The sequence below is a fragment of the Muscardinus avellanarius genome (assembly GCF_963383645.1).
Source record: "Muscardinus avellanarius genome assembly, chromosome: 1".
Classification (NCBI taxonomy): Eukaryota; Metazoa; Chordata; class Mammalia; order Rodentia; family Gliridae; genus Muscardinus; species Muscardinus avellanarius.
The window spans coordinates 185,549,530-185,566,267 of NC_137786.1; the positions used below are offsets into that span (position 1 = coordinate 185,549,530).

At 39.1% G+C, this 16,738-nt stretch overlaps 1 protein-coding gene across 7 annotated transcripts in view; it reads right to left on the reverse strand.

Annotated features, from left to right (window-relative positions):
* SBF2 (SET binding factor 2) overlaps window positions 1-16,738 on the reverse strand; it is a gene marked incomplete at both ends in the record, with an annotated part of 354,199 nt that overhangs the window by 141,154 nt on the left and 196,307 nt on the right. For all 7 annotated transcript variants that reach the window (XM_080718166.1, XM_080718165.1, XM_080718163.1 and 4 more), the window contains 3 exons: window positions 917-1,026; window positions 3,236-3,440; window positions 10,760-10,858. In XM_080718166.1, the coding sequence (XP_080574292.1) occupies window positions 917-1,026; window positions 3,236-3,440; window positions 10,760-10,858 (414 nt within the window). The remainder of the gene's footprint in view (window positions 1-916; window positions 1,027-3,235; window positions 3,441-10,759; window positions 10,859-16,738) is intronic.

Consider the following 16,738-nt stretch of genomic DNA (forward strand, 5'->3'; position numbering starts at 1 on the left):
AGCAGAGAAAGAAAGGAAACCCGCAACATTTCTTACCAGCATTGGAAAATATGGAAACATGCACTGGTCCTCCAGTGTGGGAGGGGGCAGTGAGTGAAAGGTAAACCCCTGCCTGTGCTCCCCAGCCCTGGTAACAGACCCTCAGCACATGGCCAGCTGGCCATGCGTCAGTAAGAAAAGACATTACCTTACCTTCAGCGTGTTTCATGAAAGAAGGCAGGGGGTTTAAGGAGGTATGTTTTGAGTTGCATGTAATCCATTACACTAGATTCCTTTTTTTCTTCTTTTTTTGCAGTACTGGGGATTGAACCCAGGGGCATTCTACCTCTGAACTACACCCCCAGCCCGATTTTTTATTCTTTATTTTAAAACAGGGTCTCACTAAATTGCAGGGAGCCTCACTCAGCAGCTGAGGCTGGCTGTGAACCTATGATCCTCCTGTCTCAGCCTCCCAAGTACTGGGATTACAAGCATGCACACTTGGCTTATTCTTTATTTTGAAACAGGGTCTAAGTAGGTGAGGCTGGCTGTAAACCTGCCGTCCTCCTACCTCAGCCTTCTACATACTGGGATTACAAGAGTGCGCCATCATGTCCGGCTTATACTGAATTCTTTACAATAAATAAGCAATAATGTTATTTTTAAATACAAAGGTTTAAAGTAATATACCAAAAATAAAGTTTGAAGAAAAATGTTTACAAATTTGAGGGAAAAATTACCATCAATATTTTTCTTGTAGCAATATAATAGGCTTGAACTACAGTTTTAAATCTCAGGCCCTACTCATTTAAAGTGATTGAAATAACAAAAGGACATTTTATTAGAAAAAGGTATGGGATTAAAGGGGTCAGTTGTCAACACTGGCATGTAAATATGGAATGATGAGTGCTTCCTTGGCAAACGTGACATTTATTACCTTTTCAGTCTCCAAAGTTTTGTTTTCAAATATGAATGAGATGCAGTTCCTAACAACTTCCAGTCTTTGTGCACTGTTGAACACTGTTGTCACCTTATCCATTATTGACACTGGAAAGGAATATAGAGCAAAAACAAATAAACTTCTTTATCAATTATAAAAGGGAATATTATTTTAAGACTTAATATAACCAATATTCAGAATGTATTTTTTCCCCTTGTTATATGGTATCAAGGCATTCTAGTTCATTGTTTTAATAACATTTTCTGGATTTGTGTGTGTGTGTGTGTGTGTGTGTGTGTGTGGCACTGGGGATTGAACCCGGGGTATTCTACCTCTAAGCTACACTCCCAGCCTTATTTTATTTACATTTTTAAACAGAGTCTCACTAGGTTGCTGAGGCTGACTTGGAACGTGCAATCCTCCTGTCACAGCCTCCCAAGTACTGGGATTACCAGTGTGTGCCACCATGCCTGGTTCATTATCTGGTTTGAAAGTGTTAGACTAGTAGTCAGAGAATAATTTCACAGGAGAGATTCTCATGAATCAACTCTTATACAACTTAATTAACATTGCGAAGTAAATTTTTATTAAAAAAAAAAAAAACAGGTGTGGTGTGCATGCCTAAAATCCCAGCTACTCAGAAGGCGAAGGCAGGAGGATCCCAAGTTTGAGGCTAACCTGGGCAACTTGGTGAGACTCTGTCTCTAAATAAAAAATAAAAGAGGCTAGGGGAGCAGTTCAATGATAGATTGCCCCTGAATTCAATCCACAGGTACCACAAAAACAAAACTATTTTACATATTAATTATAACTGATATGATAGGAAATGTTTGGGGCATAAGACCATAAAAAATATCGAATGCTGATATGCAAGAGAACTACCACCGGAAAGAGAAGTTGAAATTCCTAAGATATTAATAAGGAAAAACTAAATGTCAGAAAAATCAGATACTACAAATTTGAGTACAGGGGACTGGAGGGGAAGAAGTGGTATAAAAAAGAGAAATTATCATGGTCAATGAATTGTTGTACTGGCTTATAAAAATCACTTTTATTTTTTTCAGTACTGGGGTTTGAATACCTGTAAGTGGAAGTAATATTTGTAAAAGAAAATGTATATATTCACAAAGAACTATATTATGTGTAGAAATGATATAGTATAAATTATTCTTAAGCCCAAAAGACATATATTTATGGCTATTCTTTGGAACCTAAAAGTACAATCCTTTCATTTCTGCATTATATATGTAACTGGGCATGATGGTACAGTTCTATAATCCCAGTACTTGGGAGGATGAGATAGGAGGATCACAGGTTATAGGCCAGCCTCAGCAACTTAGTGAGGCCCTATTTCAAAATAAAAAATTAAAAAAGGACCTGGGATGTAGCTCAGAGATAGAATACCCCTAGGTTCAATCCTCAGTAACAAAGGAAGGAAGGGAAGGAGGAAATGAAGGAGGAAGAGAGGGAATTACATTTTACTTATTAGCAATCTTGTTCATCTCATCAGTAAAAGCTCCTATATTTTTCAAATAATGTGTGTGCGTGTGCGCGTGTAGTAGCAGGGTTTGAGCCCATGGGCATTCTACCTCTGAGCTACACCCCCAGCCCTATTTATATTTATTTTTAAATTTTGTTTTGTTTTCTTTTGGTGGTAATGGGGATCCTGGAAACCCTTCTACCTCCGGGCTACACGCCCGGACTCATTTTTATATTTTATTTGGAAACAGGGTCTCTTAAGCCAGCGTGGCTGGCTTCAAACCTGCACGACCCTCCTGTCTCCACCTCCCAAGCGTGGGGATTACAAGCGTGCGCCACCACACCCAGCTTTATTTTTAAATTTTGAGGCAGGGTCTCACTAAGTTGCAGAAGGCCTCACTAAGTAGCTGAACCTGTCCGCGATACAATAAACTAGACTTTAGCAGTTAAATGATTACCCTTTGTAAGAGGCAGTGAAGAAGAGTTTCTAGGTGATGATAATGAACTGATTCTAGTTACTTTTCTATTTCTTACTTTTTGTAGTACTAGAGATCAAACCCAGGGGCATTCTACCTCCGAGCTACACCCCCAGCCCTATTTTTTATTTTTTATTTTGAAACAGGGCCTTGCTAAGTAGTGGAGGCCGACTGCAAACCTGCGGTCCTTCCCGTCTCAGCCTCCCAAGTACTGGAATTACAAGGGTGTGCCACCACAGCCAGCCTGATTCTAGTTATATGATTTTGTTTACCTTGTGAGAATTCATCAAGCTGTACACTTTTCTTTTTTGTGTCTTATATCTTGATAAAAAATTTACTTTTAAAACAGACAAACACCTACCAACAGGTGGACCTGCTGGCACAACACATTTCTTTTCCATCCGTGTGGCAGGAGGTGCATTCTGGTTCTTAGCGAGATTTTCCTGTATTAATTCCTGAACCCGAGCTTCATTAATCTTTGGGAATGGAAGAATATGAACTCGCAAGTGGGATCCTTCTGTTGGGCGTGGAACTTTCTGGAATGCCATATGAGGGTTTGGATTCTCCTGCAACGTCAGACATAGGCAAACTTGTTCAAAAGGTAAAATAACAATGGCAAATAGGAAGGGCACAGGAGCTCAGAGTTACACACACTGAAATCAGACAGATGAGCGAGGATGCACACATTCATAAATATGTCACAAAAGAGAGTCCCAGAATCTAACTTTTCCTTCCATGATCTATCAGCTGGTCTTCTGAGACAGAGTCATTTGTCTTCCTCTATATGAACATTTTCTTCAGTTGGTTTCTAGGCTGTCTTGCTACATCTTTATTTCTCTTTTTCATAGTTAATTTCTTAACTATGTGAATACTTCAGGGTTTGGTTCTTGGGCCTCTTTTCTATTAATATTTAACTCTGTGGGGATCACTTTCAGTCTCCCATATGCTAACCATAAAAGCACCAAAGATTCACAGACTTTTATCTCCAATTGAGTTCTCTCCTGTATTTACTATTTAACCACCTACAGAGAGTATTTACTCTTGTATTTATTTATTTTTTATTTTTTATTTTTATTTTTTGGTGGTACTGGGGTTCCTGGGAGCCCTTCTACCTCCAGGCTACACTCCCAGACCTATTTTTACATTTTTATTTTGGAAACAGGGTCTCCTAAGCCAGCACGCGTGGCCAGCTTTGAACTTGCGCGATCCTCCTGTCTCTGCCTCCCAAACGCGGGGATTACAAGCGTGGGCCATCATGCCCGGCTACGCTTGTATTTAAAATAACATTTTCACTGTCTAAAACAGAACTCTTAATCCTCAACCGATTTCTTCTTCAGTCTTCCCAACTTCAGAAAATGATATCTTTTCTTTTTCTCTTTCTTTCTGCAGTATTGGGGATTGAAGCCAGGGGTGTTCAACCACTGAGCTACAAACTCTATTTTAAAACTTTGAGACAGATTTTTACTAAGTTGCCCACGTTGGCTTGAACTTGCAATTATCCCACTTCAACCTCCAGAGAATCTGGGACTACAGGCATGTGTGACCATTCCTGGCACTTCCCTCACCCCCAATCACTCATATGAAAAAGTTTTGTATCACCTTTAATGCTTTCTCCAATACCCAATTATCCATTCCTCTGAAAACTTAGATAAACCAGTGAAAGCAGGATCCTAGCTTGGCCACATGCTAGGAATATGACTTCGTGGAAAACAGTATCAATCCGTTTACCCAAGAACACCCCCACACCCCTCAAACAGGAAACTACTAATTAAAGAAAAGATGCTACTATTAATTATTGATTTTTACGAGCAACTAGAAATATTATAAAACAAATTCATATACAATTCAAAAAAGGCCATTTTTATAAAGTTATGTTCAAACAAAGTTTACAGTTGACCCCATCTGTATTTGTATAAAACTCTACACCAAAATGTAGATCATGGGTTAAAATTGCTCAATTATGATAAACACATGCTCCAAACCCAGTGTTGGGGTTTCTGGCTGCGGTGTCTGTGCACTGCTGCCCTCTGCTGGGCGGCGTGGTAACTGTGAAGGACCACATTTGCCACCTGGAGCCTTATTTGGTCACTTAATGACTTCTGAGAAGACAAAAGGAAGAGGGAGCTAGCATTCATCACATTCTTTGTGTTCTTAGAAACATTTCCTCATAATTGTTACTCCAAGCGTGTCTGGATGGGTCTGGGTTGGTCCCTTAAGATTAGTGAGTTCATTAAAAACTGTAGCCCAATTCTGTTGCTGAATTTCCTTTTTGAAACCAAGGAAACCCATCACTTTCTAACAGTACAAAGAAGCAGCCAAATTTTCATCTTTGATTTCAGAGAAAGAAAAATGAAAATACAAAATATACCTTTTTTTAAATGATACTGGGGATTGAATTCAGGGACCCTTTACCAGAGTTACATCTCCAGTCTTTTTAAAAAATATTTTGAGACAGGGTGTCACTGAATTTCCCAGGCTGGCCTTAAACTTAAGATCCTCCTGCCTTACCCTCCCAAGTGGGATTACAGACCAAAATGTACTATCCTTAAAAAAGATTTTCTTTGTGTTTGTGGTACTGGGGATTAAACACAGGGGCATTTTAGCACCAAGCTACACATCCAGCTCTATTTTTTTAAAATTCTGGAACAGGGCAGGGCATTCCTAAATTGCTAAGGCTAGACTCAAACCTGAGATCATCCTGTCTCAGCTTCCTAAATCCTAGGATTATAGGTATGCACCACCATGGTAGGTAAGGAGAGAATTGTGAATTTAGATAATAATTTTCCAAGGAGAGTCTCTGTAATCCTGATTTTATTTTTTCCTTTTGGTACTGGGGATTGAACCTAGGGGTACTCTACCTATGAGCTACACTCCCAGCCCCTTTTATTTTGTATTTTGAAGCAGGGTCTCAGTAGGCTGTTGAAGGCCTTGCTAAATTGCTGAAGCTGGTTTTGAACCTGGGAATCCTTGTGTCTCACCCTCTCAGGTACTGGGATTATGGTGTATTCCACCATGCCCAATTTATAATCCTGATTAGAGTAAAATATAGTGATGGGAGGTTCAATGATTTTTTACAGTCTTGACAAAAATGACATCCACTATCTGGTCAGGAAATATTTTTCTTTCTTACTCCTCTTTGGCAAACTAAATAAGAATTAGAATATGCTAAGAATATACTTTTAAGAATAGACAAGCCTGAAAATATACTTTATATAAAGGTAAAACAAAAAGGCAGGCGTGGTGGTGCATGCTTGTAATCCCAGCATTTGGGAGGTTGAGACAGGAGGATCTGGGTTCGCAGACAGCCTCAGCTACTTAGTGAGGCCCTTTGCAACTCAGTGAGACCCTGTTTCAAAATAAAGAATAAAAAAGTAGGGCTGGGGGTGTCACTCGAAGGTAGAATGCCCCTGGGTTCCATCCCCAGTAACATACACAAAAAAAGGGCAAAACAAAACAAAAACCCAAACCCCACTGCAAATGCAAAGCTGGCAACAAATACACGGGGGCGGGGGGGGGGGGATAATCTTCCTCTGTATTGATCTTAGCAGTAAATGCTTTCCATGATTAATTCAGGTATTTAAAATTAAGTGTGCCAATTATACACTAGTAGCTGTGTGGGATAGGGCATTATATACATCCTTTCAAATATAGTTGGAAGACAATACCAACAATGGAGCATTGTTAAAGCATTGTCGAAATGTGACTGGAAGCTGGGCGTGGTGGCACATGCTTGTAATCCCAGCATGTATACATTATTGATGGAATGAAACAGCCTTATTTTTCCAACCTTACAGATTCTTTCAATGATCACTCAGCTTCCCTTACACAATGACTTCTAGTACCTGGGAGGCTGAGACAAGAGGATTGCAAGTTTGAGGCTAGCTGGGCAACTTAGTGAGATGTCTCAAAAATAAATGAATGTATAAATAAATAAATAATAAATAAATAAATAAATAAATAAATAAATAAATAAATAAATGGACTGGGGTAAAACTCAGTGGTAGAGCGCCCCTGGGTTCAATCCCCAGTAACTAACACATACACACACACACACACACACACACACACACACACACACACCATTTAAATTAACATCTCTTTTTTTTTTTTTTTTGGTGGTACTGGGGCTCCTGGAAACCCTTCTACCTCTGGGCTACACTCCCAGACCTATTTTATATTTTTATTTGGAAACAGGGTCTCTTAGGCCAGCGAGGCTGGCTTCAAACCTATGCGATCCTTCTGTTTCCGCCTCCCAAGTGCGGGGATTACAAGCGTGCACCACCACGCCTGGTCAACATCTCATTCTTAATACAAATAAATTTGATGGATGGCTTTCATACGTAATGTGCTTACTGCCCTAATTCAGGGTTTGTTAGTTAACCTCTGTACTACTGACCTCTGAACTAGATGAATGGAGTGGGTTTGGGGTGTCTTATACAGCTTAAATGTTTTGACGTGTGCCTGGCCTGTACTCACTGGAAGATAATAACACATCCCCTCCAGCTATGACAACCAAAACTGCTTTCTGACATTGCCAAATCTCATGGGGTGGGTGGGAAAGGCTGCCCTTTGGGAAGCACTACTCTAACTCATGACTCCAGATGGAGAGTCCCTATTCTAAGTCAAATATTTTTGTCAAAAGTACCAAAACAGCATACATAAATTTAATACAAATTTAAAACAAATTTAAAACACCACAGGATAATGTCAGACACCTATTAGAATTATTAAAACAAACACAAACGAATAAACAAGTGATAATAGCAATTGCTGATAAAGATGTAGAGAAAATAGAATGATCATATATTGATGTTGGGAATGCAAAATGGCAGGCACTTGGAAAGCAGTCTGACAGATTCTTACAAAGTTAAATGCTTTATTACCATACATCCCAGCACCCTGCTACTAAGTACTTGCCTACGATAAATGATTTGTCACAACTGCCAAAATTGTCTTCTAGATTGTCAACTGGGAAGTAAAACACTGATAGATCTATACTATTGATGGGCTATTATTACTCTTCAATGAAATACGAGCAACTAACATATATAGTAACATGGATAAATGTGAAATGTACGATGTTAGATGAATGGAGCCAAACTCATAAAATATGTAATAGTGAATCCCACTATGATATATGCTAATAATGTACCAATAGAAAAGGAAAAGAGCCCTACATAATGAAACTATGGAAAAAGCAAAACTGCAGAGACAGAAAACAGATCCGTGGTTGAAATGTTTGAGGTGGGAGGACATGACTATAAAGGAACGAAGGAACTTTTTGAGTTTAAGCTGACTCAATCTGATAAGCTGAGAGTAGAAAGTCGATGGAAATTCCTTTATTTAAAATCTGAATTCCATCCCTTATTAGCTATATGATTCTGAGCAAATTACTCCTATAAAATGGGAATACTGTCGCCTGCCTTGCATTGTTATAAGGGTTAGAAAAGATGCATATAAAGTGCCTGGCATGCTGTGCTAACTACCCAATAATTACTACAATATATCAACAGGAATTTATCTTGAGATTATGCTATGTTAGTTCTACACAGCTATTTTAAAGGACAAAGACTAGCACAGAGCACAAGTTTTCCTTCTAACAGATTTTTTCCCAAGTTTTAGCATACTAAGCAAGAAATACATTTCTCATATTTGGCACAGCTACAAATAACTAAAAATGTGGTCTGTCAATAAATATACAAAACAGATTCTGACATGTAATATGGCAAGAAAACCACTTCTTTATACTTTTGCAAAATCAATATGTTATGATTTAAAATGTGATATAAGTAGGGATATGAAATATAACTTCTTAGTGAAGGAACTAATAATCTGCAAGTAACAATCAATTAAAGTAACACTGTGTTAAGTAATTCAAAACAGAAAATAAATTTTGTGACATGCATAAAAATGCTATGGCTAGGTATTTCTGCATGTTAGTGATATTACTGTTTCTTTTATACACTAGGTAAAGCATACACATGGCCAAAATTGATAATGAACCACTACCAATTAGTAAAATAGAACTTAATCCTCAATTATTTATCAAAATACAGATGAGAACAATTCAAAAAAATTTTTTCTAAGCCGGGCGTGGTGGTGCATGCTTGTAATCCCAGCATTTGGGAGACTGAGACTTGAGGATTGCAGTTTGCAGACAGCCTCAGCTACTTAGTGAGGCCCTTTGCAACTCAGTGAGACCCTGTTTCAAAATAAAGAATAAAAAACAGGGCTGGGGGTGTAGCTCGGAGGTCCAATGCCCTTGGGTTCCACCCCCAGACCCTCAAAAAATATTTTTTTGTTTCAATATGAAACCTTTGAATTTTGTTATCTTTCAAAAAAGTATTCTTTCTCTTAAGAGAAGGTCACATTCAGAATAGAAAACCTGAACTCACACCAGGGATATAGCTCAGTGGTAGAACGGGTTTACATCATGTGCAAGGCCCTGGGTTCAATCCTCAATACTTAAAAAGAGTGAGAGAAAAATTGAATAAAATAAAATAGAGAAACACATCACAGTATCCTTGCTTTTATCCAAATGTTCTCAGATTTCAAATGAATATGTCAACACACTGACTAATGACTCAATGTCCTAAAAGATTTAGAGTCGAATAACTAAGGTAAGCAATACCTACTGGGCCAGGATACTACCCGAAGGTCTTTTTTAATTCTATTTCCTTAAAAATATATCTTTCCTCAGATTCTCCCTAGAGGGCCAGGCCATACTTACTACTTACTTTACTTTTCTTAGCAAAATAACTCAAGACTTCACAAGCAAGAATGACCAGCACTCATTAACCAAAATCCATCATTCCACAAGTATGTAATCTAGTTGTCATCTTAAGATTTTCTTCTTTCCCGTTATTCAAATGGTTACTACACATATAATCACATTCTAATCCTTTTAATTTATTGGCATTTCCTCTATCCAGGGAATATTTTCACCTTTGAGTTTCTGAGGTCACTTGATAATTTGCTTTCCTTTTTCAGCTTTTCACTCTTTATTCAAAATAATGTAATGCAAATGATGTTCATGATGTAGCTGATATTCTCTATATTGTCCTGAAGCAGAACACATCAGTCAAGGTAATCTGATGTGTGCTTCTAACCATCACCGGGTCTAATCTTTATGGCTTAAAAATGAAACGAAAGCCAGCAGGCTGGGCATGGTGGTGCATGCCTGTAATCCCAGCATTCGGGAGGCTGAGACCAGAGGACTGCGGTTCACATACAGCCTCAGCTACTTTGTGAGGCCCTCTGCAACTTAGTGAGACCCTGTTTCAAATTAAAAAGAATAAAAAAATAGGGCAGGAGGTGTAGCTTGGAGGTAGAATGTCCCTGGGTTCCATCCTCAGACCCGCAAAAAAAAAAAAAAAAAAAAAAGAAAAGAAAAAGAAAGAAAGAAAAAGAAAGAAAGAAAGAAAGAAAGCCAGCCAGCAGGCATGGTGGTGCACACATGTAATTCCAGCACTTAGGAGGCTGAGACAGGAGGATTGCGAGTTTGAGTCCAGCTTGTGGCAATTTAGCAAACAGAAATCAAATATAGCTGGCGATGTAGCTCAGCGGTAGAAGGCCACTAGGCTCAATCACGAGTACAAAAAAAAAAAAAAAGAAAAGAAAGAGAGCGAGAGAGAGACCCACATGAAAATTACAATCAAGGCAAACGATAAACAAAAAATTATTCTAAGACATTTTCATGAAAGTGATTAATAAGAAAATTACTTTGAAAAATGTGATCTATTTTAATAATACAGTATCAACTGAAATGCACTGTATAGTCCAAAGCAAATAAGAATTTCACTAGAAAGATGAACTTATTAGCTTTGCAAAGGAAACATTTTATAATACTTTTAAAATTAAAGGCTGTCTACATGAATATACTCACATTTTTGAATAGTTGCTCAGCAAGTTCTCTGACATGCTTTAGCATCTTCAATGGGTTATTTTCTTCAACTTTGATTCTCTCTACTTCAAAAGCTACCAACTTGGGAAAAAAAATCAAAGGACAAAATATAATGAATTTTAAAACTATGTATTCATACAATTTTCAAAACAAAAAATATCCAAAACATATATTATTTTTAAAAAGTATTAATAATTTTTACTGAGTTTCACACTATTGTAGGGTTACAGAGGTCTTATTTCTTCTTGGGAAGAGTAATTTCTGGAACTCAGAGAGACCCTGTCATTCCATAGGTCACACTCTCAACTCTCTTACTCTGAGAAATTCAGAAGTCCACAAGTCTCCAGGCATTTCCTCAACTCATAAACCAAATGTGCACGTCACTCTGCTGACAGTGTGATCTGGGACAAGTTATTGAAACTCCTGGGCTTCCTTTTCCTCATAAATAAGATGTAATAACAAGATGGCCAGTAGGTATATTCTAGCTCTCAGATTATATATACTGTAGTCAGTCTCCCTATTAACTAATTTCCTGGGAGAACTCTGTCAATAAAAGAGTGATGTCAGGAAAAATATGTAGGTAGGGTGAAAAAATGGAAGATAAAAGGAACAATATTGATTTTTCCTTATAGGAAATAAAAGACTAAGTAGGCAGATAAAGCTATGGCTTTACCTATTCTAGGCCAGGATTCAGAAAGTCTGTCATACAAAACAAGCCGTTTCTTCATTCTTAGATACCTGTTTGATAGGAGTGTAAGGGTAACACAATACACACTGCAAGCTGCCTCTCAGAGCACCAGAGACCCTGTGTGGTAGGCTGCCCTACCACAAAGACAAACAAGAATCCTTCCCTCTTTCCTATAAAAGCATATTCCTATGCAAAAGGCAAAGGAGAGAATAAGAAATTATTTCTCATTTGAAATTATGGCTCATTTCTCAACACCAGTTAAGACACCAAAAGTTACCACTTTAGGCAGAAAAGAAAATCAGAAAAACACTAAGTGGAGAGCCAATAAGAATCTTGAAGGTGGCAACGGAGAAAAGCAGGGCTTACGAACCACTAACAACCAATCTCTATTACCACAAAATCAGTGCCTTTCATAGCCAGAAAACACCATCAGCAGAGAAACAAAAATGTAATTACAAGGGATAGAGAAAAAGAGGGCTGGAAAAACGAGACACCAGAAAGAAACCAGACCGCAGTGCTGCAGCCAGAGCCGTGGCGCGAAGCGGCAGGCGCCATTTTCCCTTGCAGCACCAGGCTCCAGAGAGGAGGGGAACTCAAACGGAGCTCAGAGCCACAGAGGAGATACGCCGGCCTCATGGCCGAGGATGCGGCAGCAGTGCCTTACTGCCGGTGGCAGCAGCGCCTTAGTGCTGGTGGCAGCAGCGAGTTCACCAGACGGCACCAGACCAACGCACTCAACAGCCCACAAGGCTCCAGAGAGAAGCAGCGTACAGTGAGCCGAGGTGAGCCGCTGCAGATCAGCTGGGAGGAATTTGGCAGATTTCTCGGCGCAGGGAGCATCTAAAGCTCCCAGAGGCTGGGCTCAGCACACCCTGCAGGGACTCAGAGCAGAGCTCAAAAACAGAAAAGAAATATGCCAGCCTCACGATCGAGGGTGTGGCAGCGGCGCCATATTGCCACTGGCAGCAGCAGCAGTGAATTCATGGAGTCCACTACAGCTCCATCTGCGCACTCAACAACAGTGAGTCAAATTGTGGCCCCTAGAGGAGAAATCTCAGTACTGTACTCCCAGGGACTTGACCCAGTGGGGGAGTGGCGGTGTCAGAGATATCACACCATAGGAGAATGACCAACCTGGCACCCACCATGGTCTAAAGCAGCCTCGATTGACTCCCAGGGTCTGAGACTCTGCAATATAACCCAGTAAAGGAGTAGTGGGGACTGAGATACCACAGACTTGAGATCCAGAGCACCTTAAGTGAGGTCATAGTGACCCAACGGAAGGACCCAGAGAAGGCACAAACTTTCGAAATCATGGGAAAGAGGAATAACAATGGAGCAATGAATGCCCACAACCCCACAACATCAGAACCCGATAAAACAGAAATTCAGAGATTTCTAGAAGATCAAATGAGGAAAATAACTGTAGAAATAATAGAGGTGTTTCAAAAAGAATTCAGAGAGAGCCAAAAAGAGATAAAGGATGCAATTAATGAGGTAAAGGCCTCAATTCAAAGTACAAACAACCGACTAGACCACATGGAGAATAGAATTTCACTCTTAGAAGATGATCATTCAACAAATGAAAGCATAGTTTCTAATTTAGAAAAAAAAATCTGACGGCAGGAATCTGACATTGAAGGAATATGGGCCCATTTTAACAGAGCTAACCTAAGAATAACTGGAATAGAGGAGGGAAAAGAAGGTGAAACCAAAAGGATCAACAATCTCTTCAAGGAAGTAATAGCAGAAAATTTTCCAAACATAGAGCAAGAGGTCAATACAAAGGTCCAGGAAACTTATAGATCTCCCTTTAGACAGGAGAAGAGGATCCCCACGCCACATAATTGTCAAAATGACCAATGCGGAAGCCAAGCAGAGAATCTTAAAGGCAACAAAAACAAAGGGCCAAGTGACATTCAGAGGCAAACCAATTAGAAAAACTCCAGACTTCCCAAACCAAGTCATGAGAGCCAGAAGGGCTTGGAGTAACATATTCCAAACTCTGAAAGAAAACAACTTCCAGCCAAAAATTTCCTACCCAGCAAAACTTTCTATCAAATTAGATGGGGAAATAAGAAGCTTCCATAACAAACAGAAACTGAAGGAATTTATGTCTTCAAAACCAGCGCTAGAGAAAATACTCAAAGAGATTAACTACAAAGAAGAAATAGGTAACACACACCAGAACCAGAGAAACAAGATTTTCCATCCAACAGACAACTAAGATTGGTTATCTGTGGAGATTCATTATTTATGTTAGTCTTTTACCTATCTCTAAATTGTATTGTTTGCTTTTATTGTTGCTAATTTGTAGGATTTCTTGTTGGAATATTAATATACCTTCAGATATAGCATTTGGAAATATTTTATCCCATTCTATCAGTAACTTTTAACTCTGTTTACATTGTCTTTGGATATACAATAATTTTTTATTTTTTAGGGAGTTTGTTTACCCTTTTGTTGTCTGTGCCATTGAAATCATATCCAAGAAATCACTGCCAATTTCAATGTTGTGAGGTTTTATAACCTAGAATTTCTTCTAAAAGTTTATAGTATTAAGATTTATATTTAGGTCTATTATCTATTTTGAGTTAATATTTATACATGGTGTTAGGTAAGGGTCCAATTTTATTCTTTTTCATGTAATTATTATTTTTCAACAATATTTAGTTAAAAGATTTGTATTTCCTCCACCAAATGTTCGTGGACACCTTGTCAAAAATAACTTGACAATGAGAATTAATGAGTGGGATGGCATTAAATTAAAAAGCTTCTTAGCCCAGCGTGGTGGTGCATGCTTGTAATCCTAGCATTCGTGAGGCTGAGACAGGAGGATCACGGTTTGCAGCCAGCCTCAGCTACTTAGTGAGGCCCTCCACAACTTAGTGAGATCCTATTTCAAAATAAAGAATAAAAAATAGGGCAGCGAGCTGGGCGTGGTGGTGCATGCTTTTAATCCTAGCATTCGCGAAGCTAAGTCTGGAGGATCGTGGTTTGCGGACAGCCTCAGCTACTTAGTGAGGCCCTCTGCAACTCAGTGAGACCCGGTTTCAAAATACAGAAGAAAAAATAGGGCAGGGGTTGTAGCTCGGAGGTTGAATGCCCCTGGGCCCTGGGTTCCATCCCCAGACCTAAAAAAAAAAAAAAAAAAAAAAAAAAAAAAAAGCTTCTTGAAGCAAAGAAAACCATTAAAAGTCTAAAGAGAGAATCTATGAGAGAAGATCTTTGTCAGCTACACTGTTTTTTGATGGTACTGAGGATGGAAACCAGAGACATTGTACCTCCGAGCTACACCCACAGCCTTACATTTTAGACCTTTTTTTTTTTTTTTGTGGTACTGGGGTTCCTGGAAAGCCTTCTACCTCCGGGCTACACTCCCAGACCTATTTTATAATTTTATTTGGAAACAGGGTCTCTTAAGCCAGCATGGCTGGCTTCGAACCTGTGTAATCCTCCTGTCTCTGCCTCCCGAGTTGGGGAATTACAAGCATGCGCCACCACACCCAGCTTTTTTATTTTTTGAAACAGGGTTTCACTGAGTTGGGAAGGGCCTCGCTAAGTAGCTGCAGCTACTGTCTGCAAATCGAAATCCTCCAGTCTCTGCCTCCCGAATGCTGGGATTACAAGCCCACACCACCATGCCCAGCTCTGCTACTCTTCTGATAGAGGATTAATAGCTAGAATATAAAAAAAGCTTTTTATATAAAAATGGCCATCAATATCATTAGCAATCAGGGAGACACAAAAACTACAAGGAGATTCCATCTAACTCCAAAATAACGTTAAGAATTCAAACAATAATAAATGCTGGTCAGGATGTGAGGAAATAGAAAGTATTATACATAACAGCTGGTGGGACTGCCAACTAGTATATCCTCTATGGAGATCAGTGTGATGGATTCTCAGAAAATTGAAAATGGAATCACCATATGACCCAGCAATGCCACTCCTGGGCATCTTTCCAAAGGAACTGAAGTCAGAATATTATAGCAATACATGTGTATCTATGTTTATAGCAGTACAATTCACCATAGACAAATTATGGAACCAGCCTAGGTGTCCATCAGAGATGAATGGAACACAAAACTGTGATATATCCACCCAATGGAATTTTACTCCCCCATAAAAAAGAACAAAATTATGACATTTGCAGGAAAATGGATGGCATTTGAGAATATTAAGTGAGATTAGCCAGTCTCAGCAAGTGAACAGTTGTATATTTTTTCTCAAATGTGAAAGCTTGAGAGAAATTGGGAAACAAGAGACTTCAGATAAAGGTGTAGAAACTCCAATGGAGCAATGGAGGGGGTCAGGGGAGAGAGGAGGGGGTCAGAAACATAGTGAAAATGTAATAAAGTTTAAATAATGCTGCACATGTATATGAAACTATCAGTACCAATCTCAATGATATGTATAGGGAAGGGGAAGGAAGGAGTGGGCTAGAGAGAGAAATGCACCAGGTGTGTGTGCACGTATATCCCTATAGCTCTATAGCTCAGTATGACGTATAATTACAATGCAGCAATAAAAGTATACAAAGAAGACCCTATTTCAAAATAAAAATATAAAGGGCTGAGGATGTAGTTTAGAGTTAGAATTGTACTGAGTTCAATCCCTAGCACCAGAAAAACAAAAAAAACAAAAGCAAAATTCTTAGTTTCCTTGCTTTATCATTGTTTCTAATTTAGAGGATGGATGTGTATATTATGTGTGTGTGTATGTACTATATATAATGATAATAAGTTGTTATATAAACTTAGAGACATAACATGAAGCCTAAGTATTATGGTTTGGATCTGGACTGTCCCCCAAAAGCTCATGTGTTGAAAGCTTGGTTCCCAGTGCAGTGGTGTTCAGAGATGGGACCTTTAGGAAGGTTATTGGATTATAGACCCTGATATCAACAGTGGATTAATCCATTGATAGATTCGTAATATGATGGCACCATTGGGAGGTGGTAGAAACTGCAGGAGGTGGGCTCTATTAGAGGACTCAGTCACTAGGGGCACACTCTGGAAAGTCACACCTTGTCCCAGGCCCTTCCTCTCTCTCTGCTTCCTGGCTCCCACCAGGTAAGCAGTTTTCCTTTGTCACACCCTTCCACTAGGATGTTTCTACTTTGCCACTGGTAAAGGTAATGGAGCCAGCTGATTATGGACAGAGATCTCTGAAACCATGAGCCACCATAAATCTTCCCCTTTAAGTTGTTTTTCTCATGTATTTTGTCATAGTGACAAAATGCTAACATACTAATGAAGTCTGGCAGCTCC